The following is a 20,416-nucleotide window of genomic DNA, read 5'->3' as shown; positions in this document are numbered from 1 at the left end:
GTAACTTCTTTTAATTAATGTTGATTATGATAGGCCCTTATTCCTCCTTCAGTTCTAAGGGACAGCTTTGCTGGATATAGTAATGTTGGAAGTTATTTTCTTTTGGGGCCTGAGGTAGATCATTTTATTCCATGTGCTCCTGCTTTTGTGTTTCTAAGAGAAATCTGCTGTTATTGGTGGGTTTGCCTTTCACATTTCTCTTATTTGGGGAAGAGAAGGGTGCCTTTATAAGAAATTTGTCATTTTCTTCTTGCAGCTTTCAACAGTTTTTGATGCTGGTGGTCAATGCAACTGATGTTTTACTACATAATAAGGAGATAGTCTTTTATGGTCAGGTTTCAAAATCTCCCTTAGGATTTATATTACCTTGTCCCACACTCCCATATTGTGAATTGGGATTTATGCATCTGGGGCCAAACTATTGTTTTGAAGTTTTAATTTCTCAGATTCTGTCAGTTGAATTACTTTCCATCATTTAAGAAGAACTACACTGTAGCAGGTTTGGGGTATATTTTCTTACAACTGTCCTTCAGTAGTAAACTCTCAGCTGGTGTTCTCAGTGTACCAGGCATGATCCCAGCATCACTCAAGGAGAGGTAAACTGCCTGCAGAAGCAGCTATATGTGACCTAATTACAACTCCAGTAATATGGGGGTGGGGGAACAATACTGCATGAAGTAAGAAAATGCTAATTAGTAAGAATGGGAGTAAGAGAAAATGAATACCATACTAGAGAGCAATACTAAAAACAAAAAACCAAAAAAAAGGAAAAAAGATAATAGGGAAATGTAGTAAGAGGAGAACAGAAAAGAGAGGAGATCCAAAAAAATAAATAAATAAAATAAACAATAAAAATAATAAAAAAGCAGGAAAGATGAGGAAAAAACAGAGAAGACTGTTTAATTGAAAAATGAAGAACAATCAAAAGAAAAGAAAGAAGAGAGAATTTAAAAGTAAATATTAAAGCTAAGTGTGATGGTATGGCCCTACAGTCCCAGCACTTTGCAGGCTGATGCCAGCCTGGGCTCTGTGGCAAAAACCTGTCTCAAGAAAATAAACAGCAGAACAAAGAAATTGCCTATTACAAGAAAACATGGAAGGGGAATGTGAAGACAAAAGTAGAATCCATGTGTAAATATTTAAAACAACTGGTCTAATCAACATCAAAACAGTCTCTACAGAAAAAAATATTTTTTAAATGGCATCAAAAAAGGAGAGGGTAGTTAAAAAGAGGGCAGGTTTCCTCTAAGGAGGTCAATCATGTGGCTGCTTTGGCCAGGCACCAACCATTCACAGCAGTATCTGTGTGTCATTGTGAGTCCTCTCTTTTTGCCTTTGTAGTATTCATCTAGCAACCACAGGCTATGCTCTGTGTACAGAAAGCCATGGCTACCCTGTGCTGCCTTGTTCTTCAAGATTGGACAGGGCAGACCATAAGCTTTCAGCCAGCTGGCCCCAGTCTCCAGCACCTTGAATGTTTCGTCATGGGCAACACAACCTTATGGGAATCCACACCTGGGGTAGAATGCCTCCATGCTGCATGATGGCTTTGCTAAGATTCCACACGTGGGCTCATTCCACTCATCCCAAGGCTCCGACAACTCCCTGCTGGAGTTTTCACAGCAAGCTTCCCTACTGATACTTATAACAGTTTTACTATGAACTGTGCCCAGAGGCTCACAGGTATGAAGAGGCGGACCCTATCTCTGAGGCTCCCTCAGGAGCTTGTGCAGTATTTGGTAATGAGGCCTTGACAGAAGAAGAGAATGTGGATTTCCAAGGGGCAGGCACGAGCAGTCACACCCTGCCCTTCTTCTGGCCTGGGCTCTTGTTCTCTGTCTCCTGAGGCACACACTAGCTGTCTCAGTTCGCCCCAGATAGAGACCCTTTCTCAAAACAACAAGATGGAGAGTGGCAGAGGAAGGCTCACAATGTATCAAGCTCTGGCTTCCACATGCATACACATACATACACACACATCTGATCTCAACTGAAACTGTAATACATGCTTTCTGAAATGCTTTCTCTACCTCAGTCACTCTGTTTTCTCCAATGTGCTGAAGTGATCTTTTCCCTCTCTTCTGCTCTCTAGATTTTTCTATTCTTGAAACTTTGTTATATTTAATGTTTTATTCAACTTTATATATTTCTAAATATTACCAATATAGATTCTAGAAAAACTAGGATATATATATATATTCATATAGTAGCATATATCCTCACATGTTCCCTGAACCTATACAGACATGTTTACATATCTAAGCAGAGAGAATTCTGCAGAATTACTATGTGGACATGTTGAACCAAAGAGGCCCATATGTGAGTAAGAATGAGGTATATTCTTAAAAGCAATAGGAGTGCATGAAATTATTCTACCCAAAACAATGAGACTCACTTTCTCCCATTCACAAAATATTCATAACTGTAAATACCTTTCTTCACTAAGGGCCAAAACACATTTGTGTTTGTACCCACCCAGAAAATAGGAAGATTTTACTCTGGAAAAAAATCATCCCAGTTTTCTGCCATCTTGTAAGCAGGTGCACTGCCTTAGAAACTAGTAACCACAATATATCTCCATCTTGAGCCTCTTCTCTCACTCCACCATAAGAACATGAGTGGCTGCAGCACCTAACTAAGAGCTGCTCTAACCCTAGGGCCAACAGGAAAGGCTGAAACTCAAGCTGGAATTCCCAGGAAACAGATAGATCTGCACACTGTAAAAGCTGACACACAGCAAGTGACTGGATATGCCACTGCCTACCTGAAAGCCAGGCTTGCAGACAAAAAGGCCCACCCCCCGCAAAACTGTACCATACCACCACCGCTACAAACATCCACGGTCTAGGTCACTAATGTCCCCACATACATTGTTTATAAGTGTGCACTCAAATCACAACATAACCAACCAATAATCCAACAAGTGACTAAGTAATATAACTGAAAGCCATAGAACCAGATTAGATCAAGCAAAAGATTGCAAAATTAAGTCAAAGAATATACTAACCTAGAGAGGAAGGAAACAAATAAATAAATGTAAATGCCACATTTAAACATGGTGTACCAGTCTACGATCCCAGTACTAAAGAGGGAGATGTAGAAGACGTAGAAGGCCTGAGAGTGATCTCTCAAATGGGGGAAAAACAAGGAAGTGAAGCCTATAGAACATCTATAAAGAAACAAATGATTGCAATTCCATAGAAAGAAAAAAAAATGAAAAAAGCCACAGGATACATAGTTAATAAAAAAATGACTGAAAACTCATCAATACCCATGAGAGATTAAGTGTATCACAACTCAATTAACTTAGTCAAAACTCAAAGACAAAAAGAAACTTCTGAAATCATTAAGAAAAACTTTCAAGCCGCATATAACAGAATTAGAGTGCTAGGCATAAGTCTAAAAGGTCAGAAGAAATTGGGATGATATATTCCAATACATACAATAGACAAGGTATGGTTAAGCATCCAATAATGGGTGAGTAGATGATGGAAATTTTGTATTTATACAAAATAATGTACTTTTCAGCAACTATAAAGTGTATGGAATTCTGTGGTACGGGGCAATATGGATGAGCTTTATATGGAGGGCATTATATTAGGTGAAAAATGAGACACAAAATGATCAACACTGCAGGTTCTCACCTAAATATGGAAGCTACATATTGATTTCACAGAAATAGATCAGAACCATGGTTATTGGAGACAGTGAAGGGAATCAGGAGAATATGGGAGTATGAAGAAAGAGATTAACAGCAGAAGGGTGAAGCTGGACAGAAGAAACAAATGTCATGCAGGCTGCTGGGGAAAAAAAGTTACCAACAGTCTTAGCCAACACTGAACCCTCCATCCCATAATACCAATGTACCAGGCAAGAGGTGTCCACTGGTGCAATAGTCGCATGGCTCTTTAAACCACACTCTAGACACATGGCTGGCTCCACAGAAGGGAATCTGGGCCCAGCACTATAAACATGGGCAAAACACATGGTTAGGGAAGCCATAGGCCCTAGGGCAGCATCTATACAAGCTGTTTTGCTTCCATATTGTCAAACTGCCTTCTAAATATTTATGTTTATGTCCACAGTTTGCTTGCTTTTACCTTGCTCAGAAAAGCCTCTCGGTGCAGCAGGTAGTGGCTAATGCAGAGGCTACTAACTATTCAAAATGCTGAGGATAAGAGACTCTGAGTGCACAGCTATCAATGAGACATCTCTATGAAGTGTCACATGCACACACACAAACACACCCCTCTATAAGTCTGGAGGAACATACCAAAAGAGGGCAGAAAGAATATAAGAACCAGAGGGAGGATGGTTAGTTCTGACATGAATATTGAATGCATGAACTCAAAGCAGCTGTGTTTCCACGCTCAAAATCAAGTGGTAAAAATTCCAGCATGGAACCAGGAGGTGGTGCACACCTGTAGTCCCAGCACTCTGGAGGCTGGTGGAGATGCTACATGATAAGTCCCTAAAGATATCAAAGTAAGTTGTCCCACAGTGAAGCAGGTCTAAGACAAGCCATTCAGCATGAACTCTGCTCTTTAATAAGCAGCATAGCTATGAGACACATGCACTCTCAGCAGCTCGGAGTAGTGGCAGCTTCCGGTTTTTGGTCAACACACCGGCCATGTTCCATAACTTCAGTGAGTAAATATACCTCTTAATTCTGAATACTTGTGTTGCAGTAGTGATTTTGTAGCTTGGCAATTTTGATACTCTCTCATTTATTGTAGAGGGTAAGATGTCCTTATGAATACAGATAAGCACCAGGGAAACTAGGAAACCTTACACATACATGTGCACTCACACATTGTTTAAAAAGCACACAACTGACAACAGTTGTATAATGATCTTATCAATGAAAAGAGAATTGACTTTCACAAGCTTTTAACAAAGTACTTTTGTATTTAGTGTTTAGCTAGTAGACAAATTAAAAAATATAGGTTAAAAATAGGTTAAATAAAGGTAAAAGAATGTAAGCTTATTTGTGGCCAAGCTTATATTCTCTTTGTTTCAGGATGAACAGAAAGTAAGTATAAAGAAGAAAAACAACTTGAGAATAAAATCCTATCAGAAGACCTATTCAACCTGAGACATTAGTGTGGGGGCAGGAGAGATGGCTCAGTGGTTAAGAGCACTGGCTGCTCTTGCAGAGGACCTGGGTTCCTTCCCAGCACCCACATGGTGGCTTACAACTACCTGTAACTCCAATTCCAGAGGATATGATGCCTTCCTCTGACCTCCCTGGGCAACAGACACACAGAGGTACATAAATATACAGGCAGGCAAACACTTAACTAATACACATAAAATAAAAGTAAATTGTTTGTTAGAGGTGTCCATGGACAAACAATCTACTATTAAATCTCAACTGTCAGCCCAAACTCAACTCTTTTGCCCTTTACATAGACTTCAGGCAATAATACTGACCTAATTCAGAGCCATCAGGAAGATTAATGTGCTTTAAAAAGCTAATCATGGCATAGATGATTGCAGCTTATAACAGACATAAACACTCTTACAATGACAAGCAGGTAGAGCCTCTTGTTTTCAATTCAAGCCACGGTGTTAATTTCCTAAAATAATGCTAATTTCAAAATATCAGTAACTATTCACATAAATGTCTGCTAACTAATAAGTGTATCTTTTCAAAAGTACTCAACTGTCTTTAAAGAAAGCAGACGACTGTCACGGATAGAAAATAGTAACTTTTCATCAACTCCACCAAAAGGTGGTCCTCACACCTACTAAAGAAGAGCACTGGTTTGACTACTGCTGTCATCCCCATCAGAGAGGGTTCTGCAGCCTTCCTGGGCCACTCAAATGGGGAAGCAACGAAACCTAACAAATGCAGTATTGAATCTAGACGTCTGCCTTTTATACCAGAGTTACACACTTCAATAACATGGAGTCAGTATAGGATCACTCCCGTTTCCTTTCAGCTCAGCTAGCATGCTTTCACCAAGACTGTCAGGTCCTTCAAGATGTCAAGAGCAACAAGATACCACAGCTGAAAGCCTAACTTTCAGCAGCAGCTGCAGCAGCAGCAACAGCCACCACCGCCACCACAGTTCTGAAAAATGGGGCTTTTAGACATTCTTTATAAACCTCATTCATCAAACAGCAGAGACATTACATTCAGGGATGGCATTATGGAAGTGCTTAGATGGAATACAAAATGTGTGAATTGACTTAAGTTACCTACAAGAATGGGAGAAACTATGAGGTAGTGCAAAGAGGAATCCTAGCTATGAAGCACATCAGAGACTGGTAATAAACTCTCACCTTTGTGATTCCCTACAAAATGTTTCTAGGGATGTCTATGTAGAACTGGAAGTCTAACAGAGTCAAATTCAATTAAACTCATTGTGCCTACCAGAGTTCCTGCCTAATAACACGATTATTAGCCTACACCAAAATCTGAACGGAGGAAATCCGTGTATGTGAAGGAAAGGGGAGGATGCTGACGACGGAGCAATAAATGGGCAGAGACAACAGTTTCTAGTGAGCTTACTAAAAGGTTGTCAGTATTTACTTATTTTTTCAGTTACAAATTAAGTTGCTTATAAAAATATAATGAAGGCAGAAAAACCTCATTTTGATTGCTTACTTTACTGCAAAGGACAGGAAACACACAAGTCTCCCTACAAGCGCAGCTCAGTGACTCTTTGTCTTATAAAATTATGAAATAAACTACGGACAAGAACATGAAGGAATTAGTAATAACCCTACCATACCTCAAATCAGTAGCCTTATCTGGATTGGGGGTTTGATATGAGAATGTAGGATGGAGAAAGGAAAGAAAAGGCAGAATGCAGAAGAGCCTAGAGCCCAGTGAAGCCGGACACCTGGCTTGGATGAATCTTAATAACTTGTTAGGAAAATACCTCTGGTTGTTCCAGGCTTCTTTGCCCTTGGCCTGTTTGCAAATAGATCTGTCTCTGTCTCTCTCACACACACACATACACAGACAGTTATACAGACAGGCAAAGCCAGAGTTTCAGTATTTTGCCAACTGTTGAAATATCCCCTTCCTGAAGCTTGAATGCTGCTGGCTCGGAGAATAGCATGGACTGCTCTTGCAGAAGACCTGAGTTAGGTTCCCAACACCCACTCTGGGCAGCTCACCACCTGTAACTCCAGCTGCAGGGGATCTGATGCCCCCTTCTGGCTCCAACGGGCAAATGCACTGATGTACACATACCCCCATACAGATATATACAAATATACACATATCTAGTAATAACTTTTTAAAAAGAAGTCACACACAGGGATGGAGGTACATTACTAATCTGAGAAGTTGAAAGGTGACAGACTGAGGAAAACAATGAGCCTCAAGGGCATCTACAGCAACAGATATTTTCAAAGAGGAAAAAAACAAACAAACCACCATGGGTATCTATATCAAAGTCAGTAAACAACCTGTCAGCTGGCTTGGCTAGACAGACTGAAGGCATAATACCAAACCAAGGACCTCCATCCTATGACTGCCCACTTTCCTCCTTGGCAGGTCAAACTCAACAGCTCCTTGAGTCACTGGATTTTCAAGATATAAAGTTTTAAGGCAAAGCAACGAGTCTTCCATGGCTGTCCTACAGCAGGTGCAACCACGTCGCTGTAGTCCATTTTCAGATTCTCTGCAGCCAGAAATGGGCACATTGCTTATTTCCACATCTAAGACCTTAGAGCCCGTGAGCATGACTCCAACTCACTTCTCATTGCGTTCTCAAAGGTTTGATGTATATTATCACATATTCATTTCTAACACACCATCATATTTCAAAGGCAATTGATCTATGTGGTGTGAGCTGAAATCTCAACCTGGTCCTCCAAAAGAATATCCTCTTGGCAAAGGCCTTCCATGCAGCTTCCACCCCTATGCCACTTGAAGGACATTCTGATGCCAGGGAAGCCAGGTCCTACCAACAGAGCCTGTCTATCCTGTTTACCTTCCTTTCTTCTCCCCAGTACAGGAGACTGAATCCAGACTCCTGTCCTGTGTGTTCTATCTATCAGTCTCCATTGTAACCCCCTGCTGCCCTTCTCTGACTGGTAGTCATCCAGGTAAGGATCCCAACAAGCAGAGAGCAAGCAAGCTCAGTCTTTCTTTTACTCATGAAAAATTAAGCCAATGGTACCCAGATCTAGAACACCATGAAAAAGTTAAAGAAAGAGAGGGAGGCAGCCAGCTACACATCTCTCCATTCGGAGGCACTATTCAATAGTCACTGTGATGTTTATAATTAATGAACAAGATTAACTTGGAACAGAAATTTCTGGATTCTCTTGTAATTTTTACAGGAGTCTGGCTTACCACAGAGTTAGATCACAAGTAGGACCAGCTCCCCTTGCTGACTTCAAAGGCCTTCTTGGTGTTTCTCTCTGGTTTTCTGCCATCACTCAGCCCTGGTTATGGCAGGTGCTGGCCTAATCCTGGGTACAATCAGACAAAGGGTTGCCCTTCCCTGCCCCTTTACTTCCAGAGACATACCTGGTTCCCACTAACTCCACAGAACTGTGTGTAGGGGTTCTCTGAAGACATGTGAGATTACGCCCCCAATCCATTCACTAGAGTGTCTTCTAAAGAGAGCTGTCACAGAGTTTGTTTCTTTCCCTACCTGCTACCATCCAAGGCTTTAAGGCAAAGATGTGCACTGAGAGATGTGTGTACCCCTACCTCTACAGTGAAGGTAAACGCCAGAGGCAGGGTCATGAAAAAAAAAAATGATGAGGGTGGTCCAAAGCGGTAATGCCATCACTAGGAAGGTAGAGACAGGAGATCAGTTGTTCAAAGTCATGTTTGGTTTCACAGGAGGTTCAGGTTCAGGCTGGGCTACACGAGGATATGTCTCAAAAACAAACAACACCCCTGCCCCTTCCTGCCCCAAGAAAAACAACCTACAATACCAGAAAGAAAAGTCTCCTTCTTCAACAGAGAAGGGAAGCTCAGAAAGACTACTGTCTGGGGCTGCTATCCTGGTGGTAAAAGACCAAACCAGTTCTCAAACTCAGCTCAGGCATCTCAGCTTGTAATTCTAGACACAGGTCACAGTTTTCTGTCTGCTGGAGAGAACATGACTACAGACACTTGAGGCAGGGCCTGGAGATGACTCAAGACTCCAGATGCTTAAGCCACAGCCCAGAGATAATGCACTAAATAAGAACATAGGCTACCTCCAGGGTCAGTCAGAGTTGAGAAATATCTACAGTGGGTTACTGGACTTGAAATCTCCCAGCTGTGTTATCTTTCAGAGTATTGGAATGGTCACCCAGTTCCTAGAATACATTCCTGCAAAAGCTGGCCACAGAAGCTCAGTCCTTCAGGATGGGTGTGGAGCAGGTAAGATGACTCAGTGAAGAAAAGCACTTGCTGTGAAGCCTGATAACTCAAGTTCATGCTCACATAATGGAGGAAGGAAAGAGCGGATTCCACAAAGTTGTACTTTGACCTCAGATATGTGCCATCACATATACACACACACACAACCCACAAAATTAAAAAAAAAAATCACTTGAGTAAGGTGAGTCCAAGGCACCTAACTCCTGTCAGAATGTCTACATTCCCTAAGAAGGGAAGGCTTCAAGCTGCCCCTCTGAAGGCACTCATTGTTAAACAGTGCCTTTCACCTGCAGACACGGGACGTTGATGAGCTCAATGAGAGACAGTGAGTTGCAAGAAAAGAAGGGAGGAAAAAATTGTAGGGTTTAACGTTTTCCACTAAGATGTCCATCAGTAAAAATCAACAATTTCCCACGGCCTTCATGGTAGTTATATATTATACTAGTGGTAAAACATAATAAGCATGATTTACTTATTTATTAATTACTGACACTTTCAACTGACAGTATTTTCCTGCACAGAACAACCATCCTTTTCACACTAGACGCACTGTATAGAAGGACCATTGGTGGACAGGGAAGCTTACAAACTCGTTCCTGCAAACCCTAACGACTGTGTCAGACATGAGCACACACAGTGGGCACTCTCCAAGTGGGAGCTTGGAGCCAGCAGTGAACAAGAGGAAGCCTACCAAGCATACTCAGATCCTTTATAATTTGGGGCAGGAGACAGTTTCATGGAGCCCAGGCTGACCTACAACTTGCTTTACAGCTGAGAGCAGCCTTGAAGTCTGGGTCCTCCTGCCTCTGCCTCTTGAGAGCTAAGATTATAAACATTCACCACCTTACATATCAGCCTTACATACTTCACAATTCTGTCCAAAACCAATCCTGCAGTCTGTTGTTCTCAAGTGTGCAACATGAAGTCATGCTTACAAATTAAGACTGATATTTAGGCAGAGCCCAAAACAGGGGGGCAGCAGAGGGCATAGCCACATGCCACAGAAATAAGTTCATAAAGAGGAAACATGAGTCAGGTCACCTGATGCTGCAGATGCTAGAGTTACAGGATACCAACCCATGCCTCTTCTTTTTAAAAAAAAGTCCGTGTATTTATACTTGTCTGTGTGTGTGACTAGTGAGACTACAGAGACCAGAAAAAAAGCACTGGATCCCCTAGAGCTGAAGTTACAGAAGGTTCTGAGCCAACTGTCGTGAGTGCTCGGAAAAGCAGTAATTGTCTTAACCACCTCACCACGACTGCCCTTTAGTGAAGCTTCAGTGTCTAGACTTGACCTGCACTGAGTGAAAGGAACAGCAAGGAACAAAGAAACTGGCTCACAAGTGTGCTAAGAATCATGAGCACAGTCAGGGAGGCTTAGCCCATCAGCCCAGCACAACCACTCTGAGGTCACAGGTCCACACCATATGTCCACTGACTGCCAAATTTAGGTTCCATAATGATAAAGCGAGAAGAAAAGATATAAACAAGCAGGCTTTAAAAATGCACACTGGTTGTCAGAAATAAATGAAAAGCACTAATGTAAGGACACTGATGAGTTTTTGCCTTCCTGGTTTAGCCTTTCCTTCACTCATTTTACCAGTCTCAGCACAGCACTAGTACACTTGTTCAACCACACCTCGGTATTCCTAACACATACACACACAAACACACACTAATGCACATAGTCTACCACACCCCCGGGGTACACTCAGTACTTGGTAACACACACACACACACACACACACACACACACATATGCCCATGGATCAAAAGTCTACTCATCCTTTTTGCTCTGCCCACCTTACCTCTCCATTCCACCCCAATGTATCTGTCACACACCTGCCAGCACCCAACCACATAGCACTTGCCATAAGAATCCCAGGCTTACCTCATCGCTGCATCCTCATCTCTGCCCACAAAGCCCCACACAGTGCTCAGCATAAAATGCTTTTCAAAAGCATGTTGCAGAAATAGAAGAATGAAGAGGTAATCGGGCAGGAAGCCTGTCACTGATCATGTGAGGACTCCCTCTTTAAAACTGTCATGTCTTAGCTTTCGATTACTAGGGAAAAATCACCTCTCCATCCTGGTTTGCATACTGTGTAATAAGATTGAAAGAAGAAAGTCTATTAAGTCTATTTTTTTCTGTCACCTAGCTTAAATTAGACGCAGTTCAGTGGGGAATGCTGCACCTCTTGAAGGAGTCAGCACTTCCCTGAAGAGAAAGGCCTGGTAAGGAAGGAGCTGCTACCCATTCTCTTAGCAGTGTGCTGCCCATGGAGGCTGAAGTGACACTCACCTGGCTTGTTGCCTTCCCTCTCATGGCCAAGCTGTCCCTTGGTGTTCACACCACACGTGTAAACCTCCCCATCCTCTAGCAGGAACACGGAGTGGTTTCCTCCGCACGCCACTTCCTTGATGCTCCTGTCCGATACAAAGCGGCACACCTGGGGCTCGGCAACGATTCCTCCCCGCAGGTTGGAGCTGATGCCTGGTTGGCCCAGAGACCAATACCCCCAACACAGCATTGTTCTTTTCCTTCAGGGAGTCATATAGCCTAGAAGACAGTTTGGTTTAAAAAAGGGGAAAGTAGGAAAAAAATGATTTAAAAAACAGATTTTAAAAACATCAAAAAAATAACAACTGCAACCAATTAAAATAACCCTCCCATGTGAGCAAAAGATGTGCCAGTTGAAATGAAAACATCGTAACAAAATCCATTACTTTTGTGATAATTAAAATGGCTCTCTCCTAATAATCATCATGCCTTGCATCCTAAAATAACACGTTAATAACATAGACTGTCAGAAGTAGTTCTGTAATAAAGATGCTGCCATGTGTTTTTGTAGGAACTTAAAATGCCATTTTAAATATATCCTCTTTCCATCACTGAGTGAACATAGAAGAAGAACATGGTCCACGTCACTGATGAGGAGCAGAGTGTGGCGACTGGCCGAAACACTGCACACCATTAGGCAATGATGGAGGTGAACTTACCTCATATGTTCTCAATGTGCCTTTCTTTTGCATTTGCTCTGCTTTTTTTTTTTTTTTTAAATCTGTAGACAAACTATTGGTATTGTGCCACTTAAAACGAGAGAAGAAAGAGGCAAATGGCACACTCTTGCCTCTCCTCCATTACCAATGCTTCAGTTGTACTTCCTACCTGGAAAGGGGCCCTCTGCAGAAACAAACACTACTGCCATCTGGGCCTGCTTTCTCTGACATGAATACTCATCTACCTGGACTGGCAGCTTCTTCTTTCCACCCTCCAAATATAACTCCATCAGATTTGTAATCCTTCAACAGACATCATAGAATAATACAGGCTTCTTCCATTTAGCAGAACATCAACTTTGACTAACTGACTAGTGTTGACACTAGATCCACAGCTTTTAAAATAATGCCCCAACACACAGAAAAGGGTAATTTTTGTCAAACAAATAAAGAAAAAAATCTCCTCTCTCTTTACCAGTTCACACACACCAAAGTGGCCAGGTAAGGTGAAGCCCTTCTACAAGAACACAAAATGGCAGGCTGCTCTAGTATTCAGATTAGTGGGCTGCTCTGGAGAATGGTGGGGCTGCTCTGGAAAATGGAAGGCAGTTCTACAAAAGTTCTTTTGGCTCTTACTATCATTACAGTTGGAAATATCAAACAGGTGATTCCCCACTGAAGAAAACCCCTAGCGAGCCTCTCTGGTTCTGAGATAAAGGTAAGAAATCTCAAGAAAGTCATAAAGAGCAGAGGAATGAGGGCATACCAGAGTTAGAGAACTCACCTAGCTTACACAAGATCCACGTGTGCAATCCCCGGCATTGCAAACACAAAGTGAGGGAGGGTTCTTCCTGCTTTGAGATGCCAGATGAAGAGGGAATAACCAAAACCCATAACATAGTCACATGCCTGGCCAGAGTGGGAAGTGCTATATTTGAGAACACTCAGTTTGATGCTACCTGTAATTATTTTTCAGAATCTCACACTGTCACAGTGAAAGCATGACATCCTTACAGTAAGTACTTTACCAGTATGGGAGAACTCAGAACCTTGCTAGGGTATTATAAAAAAAACAGAGTACTTCATAAAGACGGAAGTGAAGATTGAGGACTGTGAGAAAACGAGCAGTTTTAGGCATGACAGATGTTTAAACACTGCTTCTTCCCCTAGGAATTCTTGACAATTGCAGAAGACCTCTAGTCAGCAGAGTCTGTCATTTAAATCACTTTCCTTGGATATTAAAGGAAATCTTCCAAAGACTGGCTTTAAGAACATTCAGATTACATTTCAATTTTTATACATATTTAATTATAATATTAAGTTTTCTTTTCTAACTACTTAAAGCTGTATTGCCCTCAGTTGAGAGCCACTTTCAGATTCTGAGGAAAACACCAGGGCATCTGAGCAGTACTGCACACATTTCAGGGAGTCCTACTTAATCATTGCTGGATCCTAAGGAAATGACAGTCTCACTGTGAACTACAGGCTAGACACAACATGTCAAGAACACACCATCAACCAATTCTAACTTCTAACTTCTGAGAATCTAAGGACACAAAGCAGAATGCCTTTCTGTGCAAACGCAGACTTTAAGATGGGCAACTCTTTCCTTTCAAACATAAAAAGAATGGCTACAAACAGATTATAATCCAATGAAAACTGTTTCGCTCCTTCTTGACAACAGATACAGTGTTGTGTCCTTCACAGTGTTCATCTATATGTACAATGTAATTTCACACCTGTACTATAGTAATTCTAATTTGTTCTTTGAAGTTTTGAAGCTTTCAACAAAGGCATGAAAATATAAAACCGAACTTAACTCTGTCTTAACCAGAAAATGTTGCTCTTTCCCAAGAGTTTAATATCTTGTCTAGATGCTAGACTAAAAAAGTATTAAGCTTAAGCATTATTATTTGATGAACTGCAAAGATTAGGAAAGAAAACCTAAAGTATAAAACAGGCAGAGAGGGCACAAGAATAAGAATATATCATTTGCTCATAATGGAATGTCCCCGAGTTGCTCAATGCTGATCCATACTCATTTCTCTCTTCATTTTAATATGCTATGGTTTTGTCTTCTCTCTCCCATCAATAATTGTACTGGCACCATGATATTACACGGTCTGTAACCACTGCAATAACACACAATTCACTATCACCTCCTGTCATCATTGTAACGATCACTTTCGGATAAAACAACACTCATAGAGCTCAAAAACGCCCATGGTCACATAGCTAGAGGCAGCAGGGCCACACTCCACATCCAAGACTAAGGCCAGTGTCCACACAAATCCACAGGTTGACCCTGACACCCAAATAACATGTCACCTACAATACCACAACACAAAAACACTGTAAGAATGACTGCACTGTGGTCAGTATATAAAATGTCTTACAGTATTTAAAATCAATCTGCCTTCTGAGTGCAGAACTAGTCATAATTAAAAGATGAGCAACTACAGGATTAACCAATAGGAAAAAAAAATGTGTCTGGGGCTAGAGATGACTCAGCAGTTAAGTGTTCACTGTGCACTGGAGAGGTCCACAGTTGAGCTCCTACTCAGATACAAGCCAGAATTCTTCTTGTAGACGCATCAATGTTGGCCTTGACAGACTAGTGATTTTGCTGTTCAAAACAGCCCTCAAGCTTAGAGCTGATGTGCCTTGTAGATATGGGAGCAAGAAGGCTGATGTGTGAAGAAAATGTGTGTTTTCGGTGAGTTTTCTCCATGAATAAATTAAATTGTTAGTTGTAAGTCCATTAATAATTGGTAACAGAAAAAAAAAGTCAGCAAATTCTTCTATCTCTACATTAAGCCACCTCCCCCCAGAAATGCCAGAGTACTACCAAGAGTGCATAACAGTGGCCCAGAGAATGTGGGGGAGCAGCTGTAGCCATGGATTTACACCACAGCACTGACAGAGGCTTACAGTTAAATACCAACATCACATCACCCAGATCAAGAAAGGAGGAAACCTTCTTCAACTGAAGTATAAAGAGCAATATAATTAGTTGTAATATATATGAAACTAGCACACATAAAGCAAGATTAAATATTAGTGGTGACAAAAGCACTGTGCCCTCTCCTGCATCTGTCTGAGCGTAAGGTTTCCCTGAGTCACTAATGTGCCATTCATGGCAGCTTTACAAAATGGAATTACTGAAAATAATAAGAATCAACTGTTTATATATAATCAAATAAATCACTCCTTTAAAAAAAATTGTCCCAGGCACCTACTTTTGTTGGAATTGGGTTTGTTTTACTTGTAATGAAAGAAACTCCTGTAATATTAATTACATCATTAAGAACAGCAAGAGGTAAAACTTAAATTTGAGCTTATTCTGAGTCAAAGTCATAGTTATTAGTCTGTTTAATCTTCTATAAGATTTTACAGAAACAAGAAGACAAAAAGAAGTGCCTATATATGCGCGCGCGCACACACACACGCACACACACACACACACACACACACACACACACATGAAGGGACAGAATGCTGAGGGGAGCAATCATAGGACCACACTCACACTGCAGCACAAGGGTTGAATTCAGACTTCAGGCTTGACCTCGTAAGGAACCTAAAATGGACTGCCAAGTGTTCAGCATCCCCAAGAGCCCCCAGGAACTGTCCACAAAGAATGTATACCCTGATCAAGAGTCAATCTGACTACCTGATGTACTGAAGAATCATTTCCTAATAGCATAGAAGGGAAGACAGGACTCCATCACAGCAGTCATTAAATCCACCCAGCCATTCACCTTGCTTGGGTTCCATGATGAATAAGCAACCTATTTTCCCTCTCCAGGGCCAATTCAACAAAAATGATGAAGCATGTTGATCAGTAGGGTCCAAGTATCCCAACCTGTATGGCCTCTCTCTTCATTACTATGCTGGCATCCTAAGTCAATCAACTTTGGAGGAGTTTGTTGTTGAGACACAGCTGAACTCTCAGTGGTCTAGGTAAGTATAATCCCAGGTAGGCAGCCTGAAGCATGACCTCCAAATGACAAGTAGAAACATTTTAGGAAAAAACAATGAAAGAACAAGAAAACTTCAAAACTTCACCTCGCTTGAACTGAAGAAATCTTCAAATAGCTACGTCAAATTTGCTTGCCAAGAGAAAACAATAACCACAAACAAGAGGCATCTCCCTAGGAAGATTATTTTCCTAACTGGGAATCTCAACATGGCAGCGGAGGGCCACTAAAAACATCCAGCTATCAGGAAAGAAGTTCAGTGAGTTAAAAAGAAGCCAAGTACCTGGACATAGTGCCACAGGCCTGCAAATCTCAGCACCTGGGTGGCTTACGCAGGAGGACCATGAGGCCACTCTGAGTAACACAGTCTCTGTCTCAAAAGGAAGAGAAACACCATCCCAACCATCAACTCACCCTTCACTTACAGACATGCTCTAGTTGAACCGCTAAAGCTGGTCACTGCCAGTGTCCATGAACTTAACTACTAGCTCAACCAGTCTGTGCGTCATTGGATAGTTTGATCTCTCAGCTTCTCTCATCCGTATTTCTCCATTTACCTCCCTAAAAATTATTTTATTTCCCTTCAAAATACACATCAAATTACAGCACCTGTGACAAAAGACTACAGAAGCACACCCCTGTCCTACACCTCCTGAGTCTCAGGCTTCTACTTCCTGCCTCCTACTCCTTCAATCACAAAACAAAAACAGGGATGCCTTTCAAAGGACAACTTTCCCTGGGTGTTGTCACACACGCCATAGTCTCCTTTTTCTTGTTCATTCTTGGTAAAGATACGCTTAAGGGTCACATGGGCCAACTCAGCTCAGTCCCTAGTTAACCCCTAGCTGGGAAGACTGGAGGAGGAAGGAGTTGAGGAAGGGCTCAGTGCCATCTTAGCATGAAGCAGTACTGACCACCAAACATCACTCTGGTTCCTACAGGCCCAGTGCCCTGCTTTAAGGCCTCTGCAGACAAGACAGTTCCAGAAGGGGCTGAGGTGTCACTCCCGATCTCCTTGGCTGGGACCAGCATGAGCCATGTCCTGCCAAGTCTGCAGCACAGCAAAGCTGTGAGCTTCCAACACAGCCATCGTTTTCATCAGGGCACCTATGGTTACTGGGGAGCTGAGTTTTCTTTAAAATCTGAAGGGTAGCTAGAGCTCTCTGTTCCAGCCCTAGTGAGTGAGCTGAATACTAAATGGCAACCTCCATTTCCTAAACTGTCTTAGCATCCTGTCCCCAGCAGCCTAACAACTGATCTCTACTCCTCTGAAAGTCACTGAAGACTAGCAACATTCAGGCAGGACTCTAATCTCACTTAAAATAATGATAGACTTCCTTTCAAATATGCTTAGCAGTAAATACATGAATGGTGGTGTGTGTGCAGGTGTTAATGCCGTGTTCAATGATTCAGTGCATTACAGGTATGCCCCAAATCCAAGCTTCAGATGAATTTAGAAACAAAATTCAAATGACAGTAACAAGAGTCATTCTAATGACATGCTTTATTATTAAATTTTTTGTTACTAGCAAGAGTTGATTAAAGACAAGCAAGACATCCACTCCCTCTGTGTCCACCTGATTCATTACTTTAGTGGGACTCGAGTCCCTGACCCTTTCGGCCATCACACAAAGCACTCCTGCTCCTGCCCCTTACCTTCTTACCACGATGCCTCCTTCACAATCTTTCATCAGGCTTTGTGAAGCTAAACAAATGAGAAGTCCTCTGTGAGAGCCGTGGGCTGCCTTCAAAATACACCCAGCCAACTTGGCAAGAGCAATCACGGCTCTTACTCACAGCTAATGAGTGTGAGCTGCCATTAGTAACTTTGGAAAACAAACTGACATTTTCTGCACAGCACAGTCATTTCATTCCTGAGCCTACGGCTAGCCCGGCAAACTCATTAAGAATCTATGGTGCTCCTGCGACCGCAGGCAGACAGAGATAGCAAAACCTGGACACTTGGAGCTGCGGCAGTGCAGAAATGCTGTGTGCTGGCGCTGTCCACTACAGGAGCGTGCAAATACAATGTGAATAAAGAGCCTAAACCACAGTACTATTTGATTTTAGTTTTAATACAAGGTAGCCCATTGGCTACTGGCTGACCACCTTACCATACAATGCAGCGAAAAATTCATTAATCTAGGCATCATGATATATACAATACATCCTATATAAATATATATAATTAATATATAATAATTTCATAATTGTTTCATAATTATTAGAAACAAAAAAGCCAAGTGTCGTAGTACATACCTATAAGGTATGGATGTATAAGGATGCTCAGGGATAAACAAGAATATTTTGTGTGATGGCTAAAAAGCAATCTCAGCACTAATAGAAGCAGGAGAATGAGGGGTTTGAGCCAACCTGGGCTTCATGAGATCTGTCTCAAAGGAAATATACACTGTACTACATTCATAAAACAGAATACTATACAGCAATTCAAAATAAACTAGCAGTATAACTGTCTTAGAAACAGTTTTGAGTTACAAAAGAAATCAGAATCTTACAAAGTTTTAATACTGTATTACAAATATATTGTGGTAATCAATGTATGAATCAAAAAACCTTCTTAAGCACAAAACGGAAGGTAGTACTTATGGTGGCATTGGGGTAGAGGGGACAACCTAGAAGAAAAACACTGGAGGAGCTCCAATAGCAAGAAAAGCCCTGCTTCTATCCGTATATTTCTTAACACACACATCACCAATGTAAATATTTCATAATTTAGAAAAGGCACTGTTTAGTAAGGCAGTGTTCCACTTCTTAGAGCCTATGCCCACACAGACTGGCAGCCTCTATGGAGGAACCAAACTTCATTCATCTTTAATGTCACCTGTTCTCCGTGGAATGCAAGAACACAGAATGCCCAGTGAACTGAGCCCTGACCTGAGAAAAACCACACTTCCCAGTTTTAACCTGTGTACACTTATGTTTTTCAGGCTGGATATGGCTGATTGAGTGAGTCTCTAGTCCTAACAAAATAAGGAAGTATTTCTCCATTTAAAATGGACACGTTATGTTTCAGCAGACTTGAAGTTAAATGCTTTTACAATGAAGCTGTCGTTAAACAGAGGGGATCAGGATCCCCAGCTTGGAAGAGGAAGTATTTTTCCCATTTACTGTAATTACACATGTGAACATATGTGCACAGACACATGCCCACACACTGCTTTACTTTTACAAAAAGAGACTGGTGTCACCAGACTGTTCAGACATACTGGATTTTTATCTGGAAATTACCAGAGGCCCCTGAAAGTAGGCACAGGGGCAGGAAACTGCATACAGCACAGTAAGTATTCCAGTCTCAAACATATACCAGTGAACGAAAGGTGACTCTGCCCCGTCTCTTATTTACTTGTTTATTTGTTTATTTGCGCCTGTGCCTCATGCAGCCCAGTCTGCATAAGGCACAAATTCCTTATATATCTTAGGATGAGCTTGAAAATTCTGATTCTCCCACCTCTCTCTCCCAGGTGCTAGAATTACAGGTGTGTGGTAACATGCCTGGCATTTCTGTTTCATTTTACCTTTTGAGACAGGGTGGCTCTGTAGCCCAAGCTGGAATGACTGCAGAAAACAAGCTGACATTTGCTACTGAAGGTGGAGATGTGAATCCCGCACAGCACAGGAATTGTATTCCCATGCCTACAGCCAAACTGTCTAATTCATTAAGAACCTAACTCACTAAGCCCAGGCTGGCCTGGCACTTAGTAAATGGGCCAGATTGGCCTCAAGCTCATGTTAATCTTCCTGCCTCAGCCTCCCAAGTATTAAGATTAAAAACATGTACCACCATAGCTGGCAAATGGTATTTTCTATTTTTTTGTTTGTTTGTTTTTTCATTACTGGGGACTGAACTCAGGGCTATCTCACGAGCTACAGTGCCATTTAGGCCTTCTCCGTTGTTGTGTTTTTGAGTCTTGCTATGTAGTACAGGTTAGTCTCAAACCCATGACAATCATCCTGCCCTAGCTTCACTAGGAAAGGGCATTTAAGCATGAATCATCATGTCTAGCAAAGCCCTAGCATCTCTATCTTATCTATCTATCTATCTATCTATCTATCTATCTATCTATCTATCTAT

At 41.6% G+C, this 20,416-nt stretch overlaps 1 protein-coding gene across 6 annotated transcripts in view; it reads right to left on the bottom strand.

The window, feature by feature from the left end:
- Positions 1 to 20,416, bottom strand: part of Herc3 (HECT and RLD domain containing E3 ubiquitin protein ligase 3) — a 111,394-nt gene that overhangs the window by 87,095 nt on the left and 3,883 nt on the right. For all 6 annotated transcript variants that reach the window (XR_008720752.1, XR_008720753.1, XM_055612606.1 and 3 more), the window contains exon 2: positions 11,646 to 11,903. Coding sequence is in view for 4 of the 6 variants with exons in the window: in XM_055612606.1 (XP_055468581.1) it covers positions 11,646 to 11,874 (229 nt within the window). In the remaining 2 variants the exon portion in view is untranslated. The remainder of the gene's footprint in view (positions 1 to 11,645; positions 11,904 to 20,416) is intronic.

Source organism: Psammomys obesus, unplaced genomic scaffold, assembly GCF_907164565.1.
Source record: "Psammomys obesus unplaced genomic scaffold, mPsaObe1.curated_primary_1811, whole genome shotgun sequence".
Classification (NCBI taxonomy): domain Eukaryota; kingdom Metazoa; phylum Chordata; class Mammalia; order Rodentia; family Muridae; genus Psammomys; species Psammomys obesus.
This window is presented reverse-complemented; position numbering and strand designations above follow the sequence as displayed.